Genomic DNA, 20,953 nt, shown 5'->3' on the forward strand with positions numbered 1-20,953 from the left:
AAGATCAACTGTAAGTGATCAAGCCTTTTAAAACAGGACAAGAAGGAAAGACTCAGACATGTGATGGCTCATTAGCACCTGATCAGCAGACAGCACTGGAGCCAAAACCAGAGATTTACTCAATTCACCTCATCACCTTGCACCCCAAACAATACAGTTGAAAAAACAAAATTCAAGCAAAAAAGGTTAACTAAAAAGTAGCATTTTTTCCAAAATAAATTTAATAAGGTAAGTTTCACTGAATCAGTTCAGTTCAGTTACTCAGTCGTGTCTGACTCTTTGTGACCCCATGGACTGCAGCACACCAGGCTTCCCTGTCCATCACCAGCTCCTGGAGCTTACTCAAACTCATGTCCATTGAGTTGGTGATGCCATCCAATCATCTGAACCTCTGTTGTCCCCTTTTCTCCTCCCGCCTTGAATCTTCCCCAGCATCAGGGTCTTTTCCAAAGAGTCAGTTCTTCGCATCAGGTGCCCGAAGTATTGGGAGTTTCAGCTTGAGCATCAATCCTTTCAACACCATCTCTCAAAGTAAATTTTAAAATAGGAGAGTATTTCCCTCAATAAAGAATCCTAGTCATTGTTGAAAATAGCACACCAGAAGGATACAACCAAGAAAACAAAACTACATTAAAAGCATAAGCAAATACCTCCTTATGAAAGAAAGTGGTTGTATTATCCATTCCTAAAATAGAGATTCAAAACATCTAAAATGAGAAATCAGCTTTGATACAATTATTTGATTCACTGCATTGAAAAGATGATAAAAATATTTTAAAGAAAAAACTGAGGGGGAAATAACAAAATATCCAAATAAGTAGGTATCTACACAATACCTTAAACTGATAGGTAACTGACATGCCATTTATTCATCAATAATTTCACTAATATAAATATAAAATTATATAAATATATATATAGTATATGATATATATTTTATAATATATAAAATTAATATAAAATATAAAAATCGTTGATAATTACTTAAATCATAGCATGTATTAGGGACTTTTTAGTACTGAAAATATTCTCTGTAATATCTGTCTGTAGAGGCCTAACATTTATTTATAACACAGTCTGAATTTCTTACAGAAGACTCTGACTAGGAAAATGTGAAGCACTTCCCTTATTTGAGAATGGGAAAAAAAAGCAACATAGAGCAGCACATTAAACAGCCCATGGTTAAATGATACAATGGTGGCAAATACAACTAAAAATACCATCTCTTTATACTTATCCATAGCTCAGTAATTAACACCATTTGGAATTTATTCAGGTTCATGCTTGCTTAAAATAATATACAAAACATAACCTAACTTTCAACTAGTGAACATTCAATACAGTATCAAATTTCTCTGGGGTTTTCTTAAAATTTCCAGCTCTGACTTTGCTGTCAGGTTACAAACTGCTACTTTCTTACTGTCATCCTACATGCGCCCCTTCCCCTCCCCTCATCTCCTTTAAGATGACAGAGCTAGCAAAAGTCCAAAAAAGGACCAGAGATACCATGCAAGAAGAGGAAACAAAAAAAAAAAACCACAGAGCTTTATTTTATGATGGCAATTTCAAGCAGTTTTGGAAGCCAGAGCTGTGTTCTTAAATGATTAAGTTACCCACTCTGGATACGTGGAGTGTTACCGTGTGTGGACTGGGTCCTTACCTTCTTAGCTTTCCTAATGAGGCCAAGGTCACTGGTTCAAACCATTATCTCAGATTGCAACCACAAAGAGAATGTGCCTCTATCTTCATCAGTGATGGAAAGGGAATTACTGAACTTCTCATACCCCATTAAGAAAGGAAGCAACGAGACATCCAAAGTAAGGATGTGTTTCCTAAAACACAGCATTGATCAGGCCACTACACAAACACAAGAAGGGCCCTCCATTCCAAGCCCAATTAAGTCCAAACTTGGCAACCCTGCCTTTAAGGCTTTTCAAAGTTAGCCTCATCTGCCATGTTCTTGTATACAGACACTATCTCCTACCAACTCAGACTATGTCCTGTGTTCTTTTCTATAAAACACTCTCCATACCATGAACATTTGGGGCTGTTTTCTCTGCTAATGTGACTTATATTACAATCCCCACAGCTATCAAAGTTCTCTCAAAAGCATGTGATCTTTACATTCTGTCTCTCACCACTGCTTTAATAATATCTCTCATGACACACCATATCCTACCTTGTCATACTTTTCCCATTTATTGGTTTTCTATCTCAAGTCATTCCCTAAAATGTTTCCAGAAGCTTGCAAAAATAGATGTAAATATTACAAGATAAAATAAATTATAAATGGGTAAAAAAACTAACACAAAGGACCAAAAACAGGAGAAGAGTAATATATATTGAATCTGTTACCTGTTATCTCTTCCTTTCATGTATGTGTGTGTGTGTGTATATATTTATTTATTCTTAAATTCAACTGCAGGCTCTCCTTAAGGATATAAATAGTGCTATGTATATACACGTAAATAAATTACATCCTTTCAAATACCCAGGAGATTCTGTAATCTAAGGACTATTTTAAAGTGTCCTCTTAAAAAAGCATATACCTTTGTATGTGTGAAGTCGCTCAGTCGTGCCTGACTCTGTGACCCCACGGACTGTAGCCTACCAGGCTCTTCTGTTCGTGGGATTTTCCAGGCAAGAGTACTGGAGTGGGTTGCCATTTCCTTCTCCAGAGGATCTTCCCAACCCAGGGATCGAACCCAGGTCTCCCGCATTGTAGGCAGACGCTTTACCATCTCAGCCACCTTGTATACCCACACATATATGCGCATATTCCCAAATTTTTGAAATGGCAAACGAAAATGAAAAAAGGCACTAACATACAAAGGAATAAGTTTTGTGGCACTTTAGATGTCAATAAAATAATCAAATTACATTTACTGTCAATGATAGCCTTAATGTTTTTGTCACTTTAAATAAATCTATACCATTTCCTTTTTGGTAGAGACTCTTGCCTGGAAAATTCCATGGATGGAGGAGCCTGGTGGGCTACAGGCCATAGGGTCACAAAGAGTCGGGACTCGACTGAGCAACTTTTCACTCACTAGGAGTGCTCAGGGGATAGGAAGAAATAATTTCATCTCTTTCCAGTGCCTGTAAGAAACTGGCAATGGACTCTGGTTAGTACGCAAAGAAAGCACCTATGATCAATAATGTAAAGAACCCATCCTAGATATTTAGTTCACAGTTACTTGGATTTCCTTCCACTACTAAATATATTTAGGACACATCTGCTTTGGATTACAAACACAGATAAAACCTATGGAGACATTAAACTGCCAAAATCGTACCTGAAGGTTAGAACCACTTATCCTTCAGATCTTTAAAACTGCAGCTATAAATCAATAGCTTTTCTGGAAAATCAGGGTTGTCTTTTTCCTTTTTGACATAAGAGAAATGAAACATTGCTTTGAGGGAGGAGAAGTTAGAAAAGTGAATACAGTATTTTTATAAGTTGAGAAATTTGCTAACCAAAGGGTTCCTGAACTGAATCATCTTACAATGAAAACCACAATCCCCCTAATTTCCTCCATTCATTAAGACTGCCTTAAGACAACTTTAAGACTGCTATGACTCAAGAGCACATAATCTATCTCAAATGGTTTTATTAAACCCTTGCCCCACAAAAATAATACAAGAGTAAGGTTTTATTACTATCACCACTAGAAACATATCATACCCATATGATAGCAAAAATGTAATGCTAGATATCATTTCAACTGTACATCTATATGTTGTTTGACCAGCTAGTCAATATGCGGCTTGTTGACATGGAGATATACATTAACCCTAATAACCAAAGAAATTAGGTAACTAGGAGAGCTGAGAGAGAATAAAGTCTCATCAACAGTGAGCAATTTTATAATCAATCCATCCATCTACAATTACTCAGGAAAAGAATACTCAGACACGTACACTGAGTACCAGGAGCTCCTCGTCTAGGTAGTAAATCAGTATTATAAAAATAATCTGGGCCGCCTGGAAAAACAAGATGCTATCTCATCTGTCTTATCCCCAGGAAGCTCAGAGTACTCTTTACTCTATGGCTCCCTGTATGAGAAAAGGCAATACCATTCACCACGATCTAATCCTTGAATAGAATCAAGCCACAGTGAATCTTCTCCCCAGTAAACACAAATACAGTTTTAAGCCACACAGCCAGTTTTAACACCAGTATGTTCACAAAAGAATATGAAAACCTTTAAAGACTCTCAGAACTAGCCTCTGATGACCCCTGAACTACGACAGATTTTGTATTTTCCCTTCTGTTTTTAATAACCCCAATCTTAAAAGGCCTCATCTCTTAATACTTTTTTACTACCATTTAATATCCATATATAATCAATTAAACTTATTGCTAATTCTAATCACTGCCTCATATTTTTCATGATTCTTTGCCCTTAACAGAAACCATAACTTACTAGTTTAGTAACAAGTAACTACATTGACCATAAGCAAAACAGAGTGGTTAGGAATTTTAAACAAGTAATTAACTCAATGCTTAATACACTAACAAAGCAAACTCTTAATACAAACAAGTGGCATTTTGCCAGTTAAACGTTTATATTTTAAACAGCTCAAACTGCTAAGAACTTTCAAGGTAATACTTAGATATTCGAGAATCATTTATGTTAAAGAGTGAACCAGTCAAAAGGAGATAAAGAAAAATACTGACACAATGTAGAAATAAATGGGTTTAAGTAGGAGAACTCATCATAAACATACATAAATAAAACATATGTGCAAAAATAAACAGAGATGCTTGTTAAAAGCAGCAAGTAAGCATTGCTTTTTTGCTCATAAACACAAAAAAGTAATCAATCAATCCTCAGTCAACTCTCTCTCAATCACCTCTACTAAAGGAGAAAATAGTGTTATCACATGATGTATCAAGAACTTATTTACCTTTCAAATATGTCATAATAGTGTTTTTAAAAAGAAGTTGTCCTTATGCCAACATTAAATTTTTTTCTTCACTTATTAAGCAGATTTTTACTGAGTACCTACTGTCAGATACCAACATATACTTTGTATATATAGTAGCAAACCAAAAACTTGTTTGTGAAGCTTAAAATCAAACAGATAATCATACACAAATTAAAGGCTGTACTAAGCACTATAATATAACAAGGTGATTTTAAACAGTGTTAACAAAGAATCTAAGTTTAGACTGGTGTATCAGAGAAGGCCTCTTAAGGTGACAGTGAGGCTTTAGGGAGGAAAGGAGGAAAGATGACATAGAACACGTTCTGGCTAAAAGAACAGCCCAAGTCAAAGCCTGGAGGAGAGAGCAAGTAAGGATGACAACCTGAGGATCTGAAAGGAGGCAGACAGGACTCAAAAAGTGAGGGGGAAGGAGCGTATGAAGCCAGAAGGGAGCAAAAGCAAAATGGAATCACCTTAAAAGAAATGGAAAGGCTTTAGGGATTTGGGACAAGTAACTGAAACAGATTTCCGTTTTAAGAATGTCATTCTGACTACAAGACATAAAATCAGAGAAAGGCAAGAATGTATGCAGAAAGTTGGTGAAGAAGCAACTGCAGTACTTTTTAAGAGTTGAGTATGTTATCTTAGGCTAGAGTCGTGGCAACAGAGATAGTGAAAGAAAAGATAAATTCAAGATATATTTAGAAAGTAATGGTCAGAATGTAGAGGGTAAGAGAAAGGAAACTATCAAGAAATAACTCAGGCTCCTAAAGTGAAGAACTCGAATGAGAAGTAACATTTATTAAAATGAGGGTGACTAATACATTTGAAAGGTCAAGTAATAAGGAGGTTAAGGTTAAGATCTGTTGAGACTGAGAGGCTGTGAGAACGCAAGTAGAGATAACATTAAGGCAAAGGACCACATCAGTCTAGAGCTAAGAAGAAAAGTGTGGTCTAGGGATATGCATTCAGAAGTTGAGAGCATACAGACCACATCTGAAGCCACAGAACAGCCAACTACCTAGGGAAAAGGGAGGGGATGGGAAGAGGACACAAACCCAAAGAACTCCAACGATGAGTCTGATAGAACAGCTGAACTGAAAGTAAAAGAGAATGGGTGCTTCAAGGAAGGAAAACAAAGCTCAACTAGACCTAATGAGAGGTCCAGTAAGATTTTCGGGTCTAGCTGATAGGTAAGGAAGAAGTGAAGGGTTGGGGATGCGAGCCTAGGAAAAATGTCAACCTGGAATCCAAAACTCAGTACAGACAGATCATTCTTTTAAAATAACATAAACATCCTTTATCATTTTCCCCCTCGTGTCATTTCTTTTAATAAGCCACTAAAGCATATTCTTACCATGACATAGTCAACCCTAAAGGCACAGTGACACAGCAAAAATCAACCACTATGGCTCAGATAATGCCACACCAGAACAGGGCATGCTCTGCAGTTTCATATTTTTAAATTGAAGTTTCTAAACAAAAAATAAAATCGATTTGCTTTGCAATACTGAAGTCAATGTTACAAAGACAGAATTTAGATTAGAAAATTAAAATGGTTTTCCTGAAAAGATAATTTTCATACAACTTTCCCCCAAAAATGTTAAAACTAATTCATCTAACATTTGTCTGTCTACTGTATTTTCCAGGTACATCACTCTTATGACTCTGCCCACTTTTTTCCTCATCAAAGGGTCACAGGTAAATGTTGATATGTTCTAAGGCAATCCCATGATTTGTACTAAGACACAAATCAACGAGGCCTGCCTTCTTTCGGGTTTTCAGTCACTCTAATATTCCTTAGGGGCTTACCTCATGTTGGCTTTAGGAGCAGTAGAAACAGCACCAGATTCTGAGCTGGAAAAACGACTTTTAATCCTTACTCTGCTTTACTGTTATGTGTGTACCCTTACACAACTCACTCAGTTTCTCTAATAAACCAAATAAGCTTCTGTTTATGCACCAGTAAATTAGAAAAAACTTAATTCACAAGGTTGTTTAGTGATTAAATGCGATAATAAGTATTAACTGAATCTAATCCTAACATTTTAAATCACTTCTGTGAACTAAAATACCAAGTTATATGCCATTCTTATTTCTGCTGAATATAAGCCAAGCAATTCCACTCAAAATTTATGTACTAATTACAGATCAAATCTTGGAGCATGAATCATTAAAATTAGCATCCTTCTTCAGATTTAATAGCATAGCATTCTACAACTGAAATAGACGTGTAGTTAAACACATTTATTTTACACTCCTTTCCTAAAAACCTCACAAAAATGACAGAAAAGGAATTTTTAAGATATAAAAAGCCATGAGCCCACAAAAATTGAGAGAATGGGTGAAAAGACAATAGCAACAAAAATTTGGAAGCTGGAAAGCAGATGGTTGAGTGACAAATGACTTAGCAAACACTAGGAAATCAAATCTTTAGCAAACAGTGGGGAAAGCCAAGAACAAACCCAATTTAAACTGTAAAATCCCCAAAAGACTCAGGAATTGGCAGTACCACATACATCTGAAGTGGGATGTGGGGGAGAGAGAGTGCTAAAATTAGAAAGATTGTTTAAAAGTCTGTTTAAGAAGCAACCAGCCCCACAGATACCAACCACCCCTCCCCAACCCCAACAAAAAACTGAAAATATATTGTCTAGTGAATATAAAACACAAGATCCTGGGACTGAGAAAACGAGGCGCAGCAATATGCAGGAGAGCATACCGAAAACAAGCTGACTCAGTGAAGAAACACATACGGAGGTGCCCAGACAGGTTACCATAGGGTGAAGCTAACAAAACCTCTCAGAATTTCAAATCAGCATTTTACTCCCCTACTCTCACACACAACCACCACCTAAGGAAAGGCTGTAACACAAAAGATAAAGACCAAACAAATAAAAGCTATGAGAGTAAAAAATGGAGGACACAGATCACACATGGAGAAAAAACCTTAATGAAAAAAAAACAAAACAAAACTAACAGTCAGCTAAGAGAAAGTACGATTGCTACTAGAACAGGATAGATACTATTCACAAGGACCAAAGACAAAAGCCCTTGGAAATTTAATATATGATAATTTATGATAATAGATGAAAACTCAACAGCAGTAGAGCAAAAGAAAAAGATGGAAAACAGCAAAGAAAATATGAGAAAGTCAGAAGATTGGTCAAGAAGGTCTATCATCCCAGTAAAAGGAATTTGAGAAAGAAAAGAGAAATGGGAAAGAAATAATCAACAACCTCATTCAAGAAAAAGTCCCAAAACTAAAAGGCGTTTCCAGACTGAAAGGGCACACCAAGTATTCAGCACCCTGAATGAAAAGAAATCCACATAAGGAACCCTCACTGTTAAATTTCAGAACGCTAAAAACAGATACACTCTTAAAAGCTTTCAGAGATTTAAAAAAATGAGAGAAGGGAAGAAAAGAGAATAAATAAGAGGACAGGGGTAAAAAGGAAAAACAAAACACACACAGGCCACATGTAATATCTGTAAGCCATCAGAACAGCTTCAAACTTCCCAAAAGCAACATGGAAGCTAGAAAGCTATGGAAAATTATGAAATAATACACTTTCCAATCCAATATCCTTTACCTAACTGTATAAGGGTAATATAAAGCCATTTTAAAATATCAAGCAAGCCAAGGAAGAATACAATGTGGATCACTGAAAAATGCAGCCCCAACCACAGCACCCCACAATATTAGTAAGTCTAAAAGGCAATTAGTCCAGAATGAAGATCAGAGAAATATGAGAGACTTCCTCAGAAAGATAAAAGAGGTAACAATACCTGATATGTCTGAACATCTCCAGGGACATGTGATGAAACGCTGAGTCAGTGATTACTACAGAGAAAACTAAAGCAGCAGGGAGGCGTGGAGACAATGAATTCCAGCCAGATCAGCCTATGGAAAAGCTAACAGTCAACAAGTCACATTGAGAACTGCTTATCAGCTCTTAAGTCTCCTACATTTAAGTACACCCAGAAGATCAAGAATTGCCAGACATCTAAGGAGAGGCTCTATCACAAAAGGTTAAGCCCAAAACCCAAAAAAATGGGAAGAAAGGCAACCTGGAGGAAACAGATGATGATGGAGGAAAACTTGGGGTAAGGGAACCCACTACTAACATTTGTAAATGTTAAACAATACACAGAAATATACATACAAGTATACCATACATACTAGATGGCTGGGATAGGAGGAAGGCAAGTGCAGGACATTAGACAGGCTAGGAAAAGTTATATTTTACAAGAAAACTGAATAATCAACAGTGATGCAATCATAACTATTAAGATGAAGGGGGGACCAGGAGGAAGTAGGACCACCTGAGTAGATCATGACAAAGTTAATCTTCATTTTCTACCCAGGAAGTTACCAAAGCCAAAAACAAACGCAAGTATTTTTATCTAACACATACTTATACAAAGCAAACCTAAAGGAAATCAACTTTGAATATTCATTGGAAGGACTAATGCTGAAGCTCCAAGATTCTGGCCACCTGATGGGAAGAGCCAACTCATTGGAAAAGACCCTGATGCTGGGAAAAATCAAGACAAAAGGAAAAGAGGGCAGCAGAGGATGAGATGGTTAGACAACATCACTGACTCAATGGACCGTAATTTGAGCAAACTCTGGGAGACAGTGAAGGACAGGGAAGTCTGACATGCTACAGTCCATGGGGTTTCAGAGAATTGGACACAACTTAGCAACTGAACAGCAATATAGAGCATAGGAGTTAGAGACATTTCAAAGGACTTTCCAAATTCGTTTCATTCTTACAAAATCCTATGCGGTAGGTAGATACTATTCTCCCCACTTTCTAAAGTGAGCAAACTGAGGCACAGAGAGGTTAAGCAGCTGGTGAACGACAGAGAAGGTAGCTCAGACCTAAGCAGTCCACTCTCCTAACCACCTGGCTGCACTGCACAGCGAGTAGTAATACAGGCGGTTATTTAGAGACTAGGAGATAAATATCACAATCGTCATCTCCAAGAGGTGAAAGTGACTGCTTCCAGGGAAATAAAGAGGGCAGGAAGCTTTTGTTTGTTTTGATAAGCATGAAAACTATTTGGCTCTTTAAACTGGGCAGGTACAACATAAATAAAAATTAGATCTTATAATCTAGTATTTCACAGTTAAAGTATTTTATCTGATGCAACCATCCTAAGAAGTTGGCAAAAATGAGTATTACTCCTATTTGATAAGAAAACTCAAATTCCTCATTAATATCTATTTGAGGAACTACTCTATATACAGGTACTGTATTTAGAAGATAAATATCAATTTACCTTAAGGTATGAAATTTATTTTCATTTTGTGGCATTAAATTATATGATCCTGCATCTCCAACAGTTATGCTTAAGGTGAGAGACAATACAAGTTTTAAACGATACAAAAGGCAAAGAAAGGTCTGCTCATTAATTCTTTAAAAAACACTTAGCTCTTGCCCTTGAAGAATTCACGGTCTTGTGGGGAAAACGGGTAAACGTAATTTTAATTGAATGTGCACAGTGCCTTGAATAGAGGACCACTAAAAAGGGCTAAGGCAAACATTTCTTGAAGAGAATGCTACAGAGGGAACATCTGAGCTGAGTCTTAAAGGATGAATGGAAGTTTGACCAATTTCACAGAAGAGGCTGTATTAACAATCACAAAACACTGAAAACATCAGTGTGAAATACCAGCATCTTCCCTGTGTTGTAACAGTAAGTTCACATTAAAGGCTAACCTAAGACACTACGTGTTTTGTTTGCCAGCCACCCAGTTGTGTCCAACTCTTTGCAACCCCGTGGATTGTAGCCCACCAGGCTCCTAGTCCATGGAATTCTCTAGGCAAGAATATGGGAGTGGGTAGCCATTCACTTCTCCAGGGGATCTTCCCAACCCAGGGACCAAACTCAGGACTCCTGCACTGCAGGCAGATTCTTTACCATCTGAGCCACCAGGGAAGACATTAAGACCTTTTTAATGAGAATGATTTTTTTTTTAAAGATCATACATAATCTTAAGGCCTGATCATGTTTTCTAATCTTTATAGTCTCTGCCAGTAGCCAACACCAGTAGACACGTGTTACCAACATTTTAAAATTTACCGTGTCAATATTATTTCAAAAGATGACTAAAGAACAGCCAATCTTCATGTATCCTACCACCTAAAAGTTTTATTGCTAATGTGTTTTCTAAGTCATAACACCAACATTACAATGTATCCTTTTCTCCCATGAGATCCATAGGTGAAGCCCAGAAGACACAAACGACACAGAAACTAACATGGGAAGAAAAAGGTAAAAACAATTTTTTAAATCATTATCACTTAACAATTTTTTCCAAACTACAGTGATAATCTGCAGTAAAATGCCAAGAAAATAATACACAAATTTACCAGATCTGAACTTTACAGCTATTTTAGGGGTCATTTTGATATTACAGAATTTAAAGGATGTTAACAAAAGCTCAAATATGTGGTTAATTCAAAACAGGTACAGTCAACTCAAGTTACTGTATACCAATATTTAATCATATTTCTCGGTATCTGTTTTGCCCCTTTAATTTCAAACCATTCTACATAATTTGCCCCTAATTAGTCCTCATCTCAGCTGCTATATGGAAAAATTTATTCTGTTCTAATATCTTAAACTGGGACTCTAGCTCTATAGTTAAAAACCGAATTGTAAGTAGCAACATCTGACTTTAATCGTCTGGAACACCATGTTATGGAAAGCTCTATCATGCCCTACCACCAGGAGGAGAAAACAAAAAGGAAAAAGTCATGCCAGGAGACCACAATGGTAATTAGTAAAAATCATGGCAGGTTTGAATTCAAAGTATGTGGTTTTCATTTGTGTATCCACCCATCTTTTACTTCTCTAAATTTAGCATCCACATAATATACCTGTTCTTATAGGGGTTTTACTCAGATCACACTCACTAGATTTAGAAAACCTGAATATCTGAGGTAAGTTAATTATTTAAAATTATAGATGTGTATTAGCATGATTTGATAAATTTAAAGGTTTAGCAATAATTATAATACAACTATTAAGGAAACCACCTCCTAGAAGAGGTCTCTCTTTTAAAGTATAGCCTTGTATACATGATACAGAATACATGTGGCTAGATAACAAGATTCTATATATGACTTAGAAAAATAAGAATCTTCAAAGGCAAAAATTTAAATTATTTCAATTAACCATGCCTTTAGCTTATATCTTTTAAGTAATTAAAAAAAAAATAAGGCCTCACTGAAACATTTGGCTTTTGTTTTTCTAAAATGGCAATTCTTTTGAAATATGCTCAATTTTTCCAAAGTAAAAATCACAGATATACATTTAGAATGTAAAGTTCCAACTGGCTTAATAAAAGTTCAATCACAAAAATCTCCAATACTAAAATATTTAAGTATCTTTCACATTTATTCAAGGTTCCACAGTGAAAATGAATAGCCTCTGTCAAAACTCCTTGATCAAAACTATTATTTTGATCAAGGTTAGTAAGGCAAATCTGTGAAAAGAACATTCCTTTAAAAATCGACTTAATTTAAAGCCATGTAGTATCATGAGAGATTTCACAACTCTTCTAGCTGGCCAGCTTCAAAGACACAATTTGATTCAAAAAATCACCATATTATTACCAATCCTATTAAGAAAACAATGGTCTAGTAATGTATTTTAGGCTTTCTGTATTTCTCTGGTCAGAGAAGAGAACAAGTGGAGTAGATGAGCAGGAGAACAAAATCAGTTTCATGTCTCTATAAATTCAACCCTCCAAGACATTCTCTTTCTTTACTCTTTAAAACAGCTACCATCTTGATCTACTATGCAAAAGGAAAAACATACTGCATACTACTGTCAAAGATAAATTGGGCTGTTTTTAAGTGTATGCCCCTCCTCCCCCACAAAACACTTTACCATTCCCATTTCTTTACTGCTCAGATAAAACCACCATTAAATAAGTACACAAAAGTCGGTCAATTAGTTTGAGAGCAACCTGTATAACCCAGCTTAGGTCACCTTTCCTATAATATCTGACTAGGAAAAGCAGTAACATGATCTTTTTCAGACTAATAGCAAACACAGTAGAACTTTGGGTCATCCAGTTCAGTGAAGGAGAAACAAATGTGGGAACCACAACCTCCCCTCCTGCCCCCAAGAGATGATCATAACGATTTTAGTAAGTCAAAAGAAGATATGAACTATTAAGCTGGGTTAGCAAAAATTAAGCTTCTGTTCATAATTAATTCTAAAAAACCATCTCGTAAATAACAAAATCCCTTGGGGCTCCCATACCTACTCTTAATGTTCAAAAACTATTTTGTCAAGTACTGTTTACGTTTTACTTGGACCACTTCCTAAGCAGTTTGAAACCATTCCATCACACTCCTGCTCTAGAAAACTTACCAGAAAAATGCTCGTTCACCTCTAAAGAGGAAAAAAGTAGATAATGCTTTTAGACTAACCCTGTGCATATGCAGTGACTAAATAGAGGAACTCTTGATCTGTCGAATGCCTGCAGAAACACGGCGTGAGCTTACCTCTCGTCCTCGCCATCCACCAGGGGTGTCGTCAGCGGTAGCACCTTCAACGGGAAAAGAGAAGCAGAGGCTGCAAGGCTGCTGCTACTGCCATCTGAAACTGCTGACACTCCCCCACTGTCACCACTGATGGTCTGAGGTAAGCCAACTAAGGAGGGTTCCGCTGGGCGCCTGGCATCTTCGATTTGGCTTCCAATTGCCTGAGCTAATGATTGTGCGGAGAATTGAACAGAACTGAGTGGTAGCTGTTGCGCCAAAGGCAAATTTATATTAGATGCTAGCAAGGGAGGCTGACTGACACTTTGAACCAAATTACCATTCTGAGTGGCAGGGGCTTGTGCTATATTCTGTGATGGAACCAAGTTTGTCGGGGCAGAAGGCAGTCCAGAAGGACCAGCTGAACTAACCTGATTTGTAACAGAAATACTACTAGCAGAGGGCAAAGGACTAACTGCAGGCAACTGCTTCGAAACCACTCCTGGAGCTACCGACTCGACCCCCTGTGGCTGGGGAGGCACAGGTAACAGGGTACTCTGGGGTGCAATGACCAGTTGCTGAGGAAGGCTTGAAGCGCTGGGCTGAACTCCCTGATGAAGGATCGCAGCTGGAGCAGGTGGCACTATCTGTGAAGACGGAGGAGCACCTTGCTGGATAACTGAAGGTGTGACTTGGGTGGAGGGCTGCTGCAGTGCCGATGGTAGGCTTGTCTGTTGACCAATATTTGCAATTTGACTGCCGGGAGGTACCGCAGCTACTGTCGTGTGAGCCTTGCCAACAGGTTGGCCAGCTGCCCCTGCAGGTTGTGCCTGGACTGCCGAGGGCTGCACTGGGAGCTGGATGCTCTGTGGCTGAGCCATAGGAATCACCGTGGCTCCCACGGCCACCCCTGCAGAAGTGGGCTGTCCAGAGGATACCGCTGTTTGGAGAAGCGGTGAGGGCTGAACATACTCGGAGGGTGGGTTCGGAGTTACTGATGTACCGTGGCTTGGGGCCATCGGAGGGGCCACAGCTGGCGCCGGCTGGCCATATTGTACCTGTTGGGGTGGCGCCCCTGACAGGGGAGCTTGCACTGGGGGGGCGGCCTGGGAATACGGCAGTTGGGGTTGAGCCAGGCTGGCGATGGAAGGCTGCTGACCTAAAGCCGAAGTGACGCCCACCACGCCAACAGGTGACGGCTGAATACCGGCTTGCAGAGGTACTGGTGGAAGACCTGGCTTCGGCTGATAGCCCAGTTCTTGAGACGGTAACTGAACCTGCGAGATCTGCGACTGAGAAATACTCTGCGGGATGCTAACTGCTGAAATGCCCTGTGGAGCGGTGCTGCTGAAGTCCATCTGCGGAAGGGCCACCCCTGGAAGGGTCGGGGGCGGCTGCGGCTGCACCGGCGGGGCCGCCAGGGTGCCCATCTCTCCGCTGCCCACACTCTCCGTGTAGTGACTCAGTGTGCTGACGCTGCTGCTCACGGAGCTCCCACTCGTGCTCTCCCTCTCGGAAGTCGCTTCGGTCGTGTTCTGTCTTACACTTTCCACCACCTTATTTACCACCACCCCTTCGGTGGCAGGTACGGCGGCGTTTTCTTTTTCATAGAACTCAGTGCAAGTCCATCGACCTTTTTTGAAAGGCTCAGAAGTAGAATCTAACTTCACGACTCTGAACCTGGACGTGTTAACGGTTGGCTGTTGCTGCTGACTCGAAACGGCCCCCACTGTCATGCCCACTGCTGCACTGGCAGCGCTGTTAAAGGCCGCGGAGGAAGCAATCGTACCATTGCCCATGCCACTCAAGATATTCACATTAACCCCGCTGCTCACTGCAGGCCCGACACTCATACTAGCAGCACTGGGGATACTGCTCACACTTATATTAGCGTTACCAAGCATGCTGCTGGTCACAGCAGGATTAAAACTACCCACAGCAGTGATGTTAACGTTATTCATCGTATTGGTGCCCGTAACAGAATTTATACCTAGGCTGCCGGTAGTACTCGGAGCACGGATACTAGTCATGACAGATACCGGCGAGCCACTCGATGATACAGCAGAAGTTGGTGCAACTGGCATAACACCGTCAGAGCTTCCCGCGGCCGAGAGTTTTCTGGACACTGGGCTTGAGGGCGGCCCTCCAGGGATGGATGTACTGGCCACACCGGCATGGGATGGATGGTGGTGCCCGTGGTGCAGGTGGTGGCCATGAATGGGATGGTGGTGATGGAGGGGGTGTGGATGAGCACTCCCATTGATCACAACGTTCTGTTGTGGAAGGTGAGGCAAATGAGGCTGAGGAAGGTGGGGCTGGTTAGGAGAGACCGCCCCAGGTGTCTCGGCTTCCTGGAAGTTATTGAGAGTCTCTTCCGAGGAGCTGCGTTCAGGCTCCCCTAAGTCCGTAGCCCTGGAAAGCGACACATCAAGGATCTCGGAAGACGACAGATCTTCCGTATGAGACTCATCCAAGTCGTCGTAGCTCTCCGTGTCCTCTGCGATGCTGTTGTTCGAGCTGATGCTAGCGGAGATCTGAGCCGGGGTCACGCTCGTTATCTGGAAGCCACTTTTCTTTTTCATCTGCGTTCCGCCTGGCGCAAGAGGCTGTGCCTGCAGCTGAGCCTGCGAAAGGAGGTTCAGGCTTTGTGGAGGCGGAGGCTGTGGTCCCGACAGAGAAGATGCTGCAGGAGGCAGCGGCTGGAGCAGAGACGGAGGCGGAAAATCCTCGGCAGATGGGGCACTACTACCGACGCCGGTACCTGCTGCACCGAGAGCTGAGGCGCTGCCCCCGCCGCTGCCCCTTCGAGGGAACATTGCCGGGTGCGCCATCTTCCTAGCACTCATGTCTGCAGCGGCCGCGGCCGCCGTGGACTCGGGCGGCTGGTGCATTGTGTTGGGTACCGGGGCGGGGGGCGGAGAAGGCGAGTGCAATTTCCTTCTGCACCGTAATCTTTGTATTCAAGACGCCGAGGAGGAAAACGGGACCTGACGCTCCGCCCGGCGCGATTCCCCCACCTCCTCCTCCTCCTCAGCCGCAGGCGCCGGCCGTTCCTGCCTTCGAGGGCGAGCTTCGGGAAGGGAGGATGGACGAGGGTGAACGGGGCGGCCAGGGACCCGAAGGGGGGCACCCCTTCAGTCCTTCGCCATCCACTTTCCCCTCTGGCCTCACACCCCCTTTATACTCCGCTTCACGTGGGGTGCGGGGCGGGAGGGAGGGGGTGGGGAGGGGAGCGGGGAGGCGAGGGGAGGGGGGTGGGAAAAGCCAAGAAATGCCCACCTTCTCCGGACAACTCCGGAGCCACCTCCGCCCCTCCTCCCGTCGGCGGCGGCCGCTGCAAAAAGCCTCCCGGTCGCCCTGCACGAAGGCGGCGCCGAGCGAGTGTCGCCTTCCCCTCGCCGCCCCCCAGCGCCGCCGCGGCTGCCGGCGGCGAGCCCCGAGCTCAGTCAGTGTCGCTCAAACCTCCGCTCCCGGCCCCGCCGGCCCGGCTCGGGCCTCCTCCCCCCACGGCCCCGCGGACCCTTTCAAACCCCCTGGGCTCGCGGCGGCTGCTGCTGCTCCGTAAGGAAACGCTGGCCGCGACTGGGGCCGGCGCGGCGAGGCTCGGGCGGCGGGGCGCCCGGTACGGTGAGCCCAGCAACGGGGCGCGGGCGGGCGCGCAGAGACGCCGGGTCCTCGCGGAGCACGGCCGGGGCGCGGCGGCGGCGGTGGCAGCGGGAGCCCAGGGACCGCTCCATCACTGGCAGCCATGGAGCCCGAGCATTTTCCTCCCTCCGGGCAGGCGCCTCAGCTCGGCACACGTCCTCGGGGAGGAAGGGGCCGGCGCCCGAGCCTCCCCGGAGGGCGGCGGGACGTGCGCTGAGGAGCGCCGGCGGTGGTGCGAGCCGCTTCGTCCTTGTCCTCCGCAGCCGGTTGGTCCTCTCACCCCCGCTGCTCCCGCGGCCCGGGCGGGAGGGGGCCGCAGGCGACGGCGACTCCTCTCTCGGCGGCGTTGGTGGCCAGACGGGGCTGGTGCAGCGACTGCAGCCGACGCCGTTCAAAGGAACGAGAGGTGGGGTTTGGTCGGTGTCGGCGAACGGGGCGGGTGAGTGGGTGGGTGCCGAGGGAGGGCGGCGGGCGAGGAGGGGGCTGTGGTGGTTGTTACTAGTGCTCTTCTCCGGCTCCGCCGTATCCCCCGGTCTCTCGCGGCATCGGGAGAGGAGGGACCAGCGCCCGAGCGCAGGAGGAGGAGGAGGGGCGACCGCGGGCGAGAGGAGGCGGAGGCGGTGGCAGCAGCGGCGGCGGCGGCGGCGGCGGGAGGGGGCCGGCTGAGGAGACGGAGGGAAGATGGCGTCTGCGCATGCGCCCCGGCGCCGCAGACATAAAGCCGGGTCTGGCGGTAGAAGGAGGCGGCGGCGGCGGGTCTTCGGGCCTCGCCGAGCGCCGGGTGTCCCGGCGGAAATTGCCGAAGGTTGACTGAGGCGCCGGCGGTGGGGGGGTGGGGAATTTCGGCCGCGGGGGAGAGAATCCGGGTCGGCCCATGGGGGGGTGGGGCGGGGCGCGGAGCGCGCGCGCCTGTTAGGCGTGTCCGCTCTTTTTTCCACACGCGGCCGGCGCGCGCGCGGGCACGCGGCGGGCGGAGGGGCCCGCGGAGGCCGCCGGGTTCCCGGGACTCGGGTGTCCGCGCCCCGGGTGGTGTGTCCCCCGCCGGCCCCCGCCTGTGGAATGGGTAATGAGGCTTTTCTCCGCAGCAAAAGCATCACGAGTTTCAGTTCCCAGGAGTCCGCCGCCGCCACGACATGAGTCAGGCGTTCCTCCTAGGCGCGCGGCTGGGCCCTCCTCTTCGCCTCGCCGCACCTGGGCTTGGCCCCCGGGCCGCGCCGCCCTCGCCGGCTCCGAGGGTACCCCCGAGCCGTGGGGTCCGCGGAAGGCCAGTGGCTACTCGCGAGCGGCGCCCCCTTTTGTGCTGCGCGGTGGCAGCTGCCATGCGGTCCCCTCGACCCCTTCGACGGGCAGGGGCGAGCGAGCCGGCAGATGTTGCTGCTTTCTGCCCTCAACGGCCGGAAGGAGCTCATCTCCAGAAAGGGAGCGCTTGCAATCCGTCGTTACCTGGAGGGAAGCAGCCCGGCCCAGTGGGGGGAAAAAAAAAATGACTTCAACAGGTGGAGCTAATCGCCCACAGGGATAGCTTTCCCTGTAATTGTCCAGGCTGTAGGCCGCATAGGTTTTGACTTGAAAGACAAAGTGGCCTGGTCATGGTGGCAACGCGAGGACAATGATCAATGAAGACCACCTTTGCGATTACAAAAAGAACTGTCTGCAGTTCCAGTTTGGAAAAAAGAAAGGAAAAAAAAAAGAAAAGAAACACCTGCATAGTTCTACAGAAGCAGGGTTAGGTTTGATGGGAGGCAACTTAACTGGAAGTTGCTGCTCTGGCCATTACAAGTCAAAACGTTCTAGCCCTAAGCATATTTGACCACTAAACAAAATGTACTTCTCACCTAGGAACCAAGAAAACAAAAACACAGTATAGGAAACCTCAGAAATGTTTTTTTTTTTTTCAACTTAGTGTTAGGGACTAAACGTTTATGGTCAGACCTCTGATTCACTAAATCTCACAGACCAGATCTAGCAGTCCTATTTCAGGAGCTTGTTAAAAACATACATGGCAGGGTTTGAAAGATGCATAATAGTAGATTCAGCATGTTACCTTTTAGCTTTCTCTAAACTTGTCCCCTCTTTCAATCCCCTAAAAGGTTAGGAACCTCACCATTCTATTGCAGTATAGAGAAGCACATGCTCAGCACCCCTGTATGGCTTGTACCAGTTTTGATATATTGCTTTTTCTGTGCTCTCCTTCACTAAATTCAAAAGTAGGACTACGTGTTTTTAAGGAGTTCTGAGGTCAGTAGGAAGTGCATGCCTGCTCAGAGGCAGCAGACTTTGTGATTGCATGGACTGTAGCCTGTCAGGCTCCTCTGTCCATGGGTTTAACAGGCAAGACTACTGGAGTGGGTTGCCATTTCCTTCTCCAGAGGATCTTCGCCACACAGGGATCAAACCCCCAAGTCTCTTGCATTGGCAGGCAGACTGTGCCATTAACCACTGTGCAACCCAGAGGACATAGATACAAAGTTCAGTTCAGTCGCTCAGTCGTGTCTGACTCTTTGTGACCCAATGAATCGCAGCACGCCAGGCCTCCCTGTCCATCACCAACTCCCAGAGTTCACTCCAACTCATGTCCATCAAGTCGGTGATGACATCCAGCCATCTCATCCTCTGTTGTCCCCTTCTCCTCCTGCCCCCAATCCCTCCCAGCATCAGAGTCTTTGCCAGTGAGTCAACTCTTCACATGAGGTGGCCAAAGTATTGGAGTTTCAGCTTCAGCATCAGTCCTTCCAATGAACACCCAGGGCTGATCTCCTGTAGAATGGACTGGTTGGATCTCCTTGCAGTCCAAGGGACTCTCAAGAGTCTTCTCCAACACCACAGTTCAAAAGCATCAATTCTTCAGCATTCAGCTTTCTTCACAGTCCCAACTCTCACATCCATATATGACCACTGGAAAAACCATAGCCTTGACTAGGTGGACCTTTGTTGGCAAAGTAATGTCTCTACTTTTGAATATGCTATCTAGGTTGGTCATAACTTTCCTTCCAAGGAGTAAGTGTCTTTTAATTTCATGGCTGCAATCACCATCTGCAGTGATTTTGGAGCCAAAAAAATAAAGTCTGACACTGTTTCCACTGTTTCCCCATCTATTTGCCATGAAGTGATGGGACCAAATGCCATGATCTTCGTTTTCTGAATGTTGAGCTTTAAGCCAACTTTTTCACTCTCCTCTTTCACTTTCATCAAGAGGCTTTTTAGTTCCTCCTCACTTTCTGCCATGAGGGTGGTGTCGTCTGCATAATAGCGTTTTGCCAAGAGAAGGCACTGGTCATAGCAAACACCCTCTTCCAACAACACAAGAGAAGAATCTACACATGGACATTACCAGATGGTCAACACCAAAATCAGATTGATTATATTCTTTGCAGCCAAAGATGGAGAAGCTCTATACAGTCAGCAAAAATAAGACCAGGAGCGGACTGTGGCTCAGACCATGAACTTCTTATTGCTAAATTCAGACTTAAATTAAAGAAAGTAGGGAAAACCACTAGACCATTCAGGTATGACTTAAATCAAATCCCTAATGATTATACAGTGGAAGTGAGAAATAGATTTAAGGGCCTAGACCTGATAGATAGAGTGCCTGAGGAACTATGGACTGAGGTTCGTGACACTGTACAGGAGACAGGGATCAAGACCATCCCCATGGAAAAGAAATGCAAAAAAGCAAAATGGCTGTCTGAGGAGGCCTTACAAATAGCTGTGAAAAGAAGAGACGCGAAAAGCAAAGGAGAAAAGGAAAGATATAAGCATCTGAATGCACAGTTCCAGAGAATAGCAAGAAGAGATAAGAAAGCCTTCTTCAGCGATCAGTGCAAAGAAATAGAGGAAAACAACAGAATGGGAAAGACTAGAAATCTCTT

At 44.0% G+C, this 20,953-nt stretch overlaps 1 protein-coding gene across 14 annotated transcripts in view; it reads right to left on the reverse strand.

Annotated features, from left to right (window-relative positions):
- The window catches only part of TSC22D1 (TSC22 domain family member 1), a 120,006-nt gene extending 103,124 nt beyond the window's left edge, over nucleotides 1-16,882 (reverse strand). For 10 of the 14 annotated variants that reach the window (XR_011259332.1, XR_011259331.1, XR_011259333.1 and 7 more), the window contains exon 1: nucleotides 13,464-16,584. Coding sequence is in view for 7 of the 14 variants with exons in the window: in XM_069601267.1 (XP_069457368.1) it covers nucleotides 13,464-16,330 (2,867 nt within the window). In the remaining 7 variants the exon portion in view is untranslated. Of the gene's footprint in view, nucleotides 1-13,463; nucleotides 16,585-16,718 lie in introns of those variants that run through there. The other 4 variants (XR_011259334.1, XM_069601272.1, XM_069601273.1 and 1 more) reach the window with 2 other exon arrangements.
- Between the last annotated feature and the right edge of the window lie 4,071 nt (nucleotides 16,883-20,953).

Source organism: Ovis canadensis, chromosome 10 (assembly GCF_042477335.2).
Source record: "Ovis canadensis isolate MfBH-ARS-UI-01 breed Bighorn chromosome 10, ARS-UI_OviCan_v2, whole genome shotgun sequence".
NCBI lineage: Eukaryota > Metazoa > Chordata > Mammalia > Artiodactyla > Bovidae > Ovis > Ovis canadensis.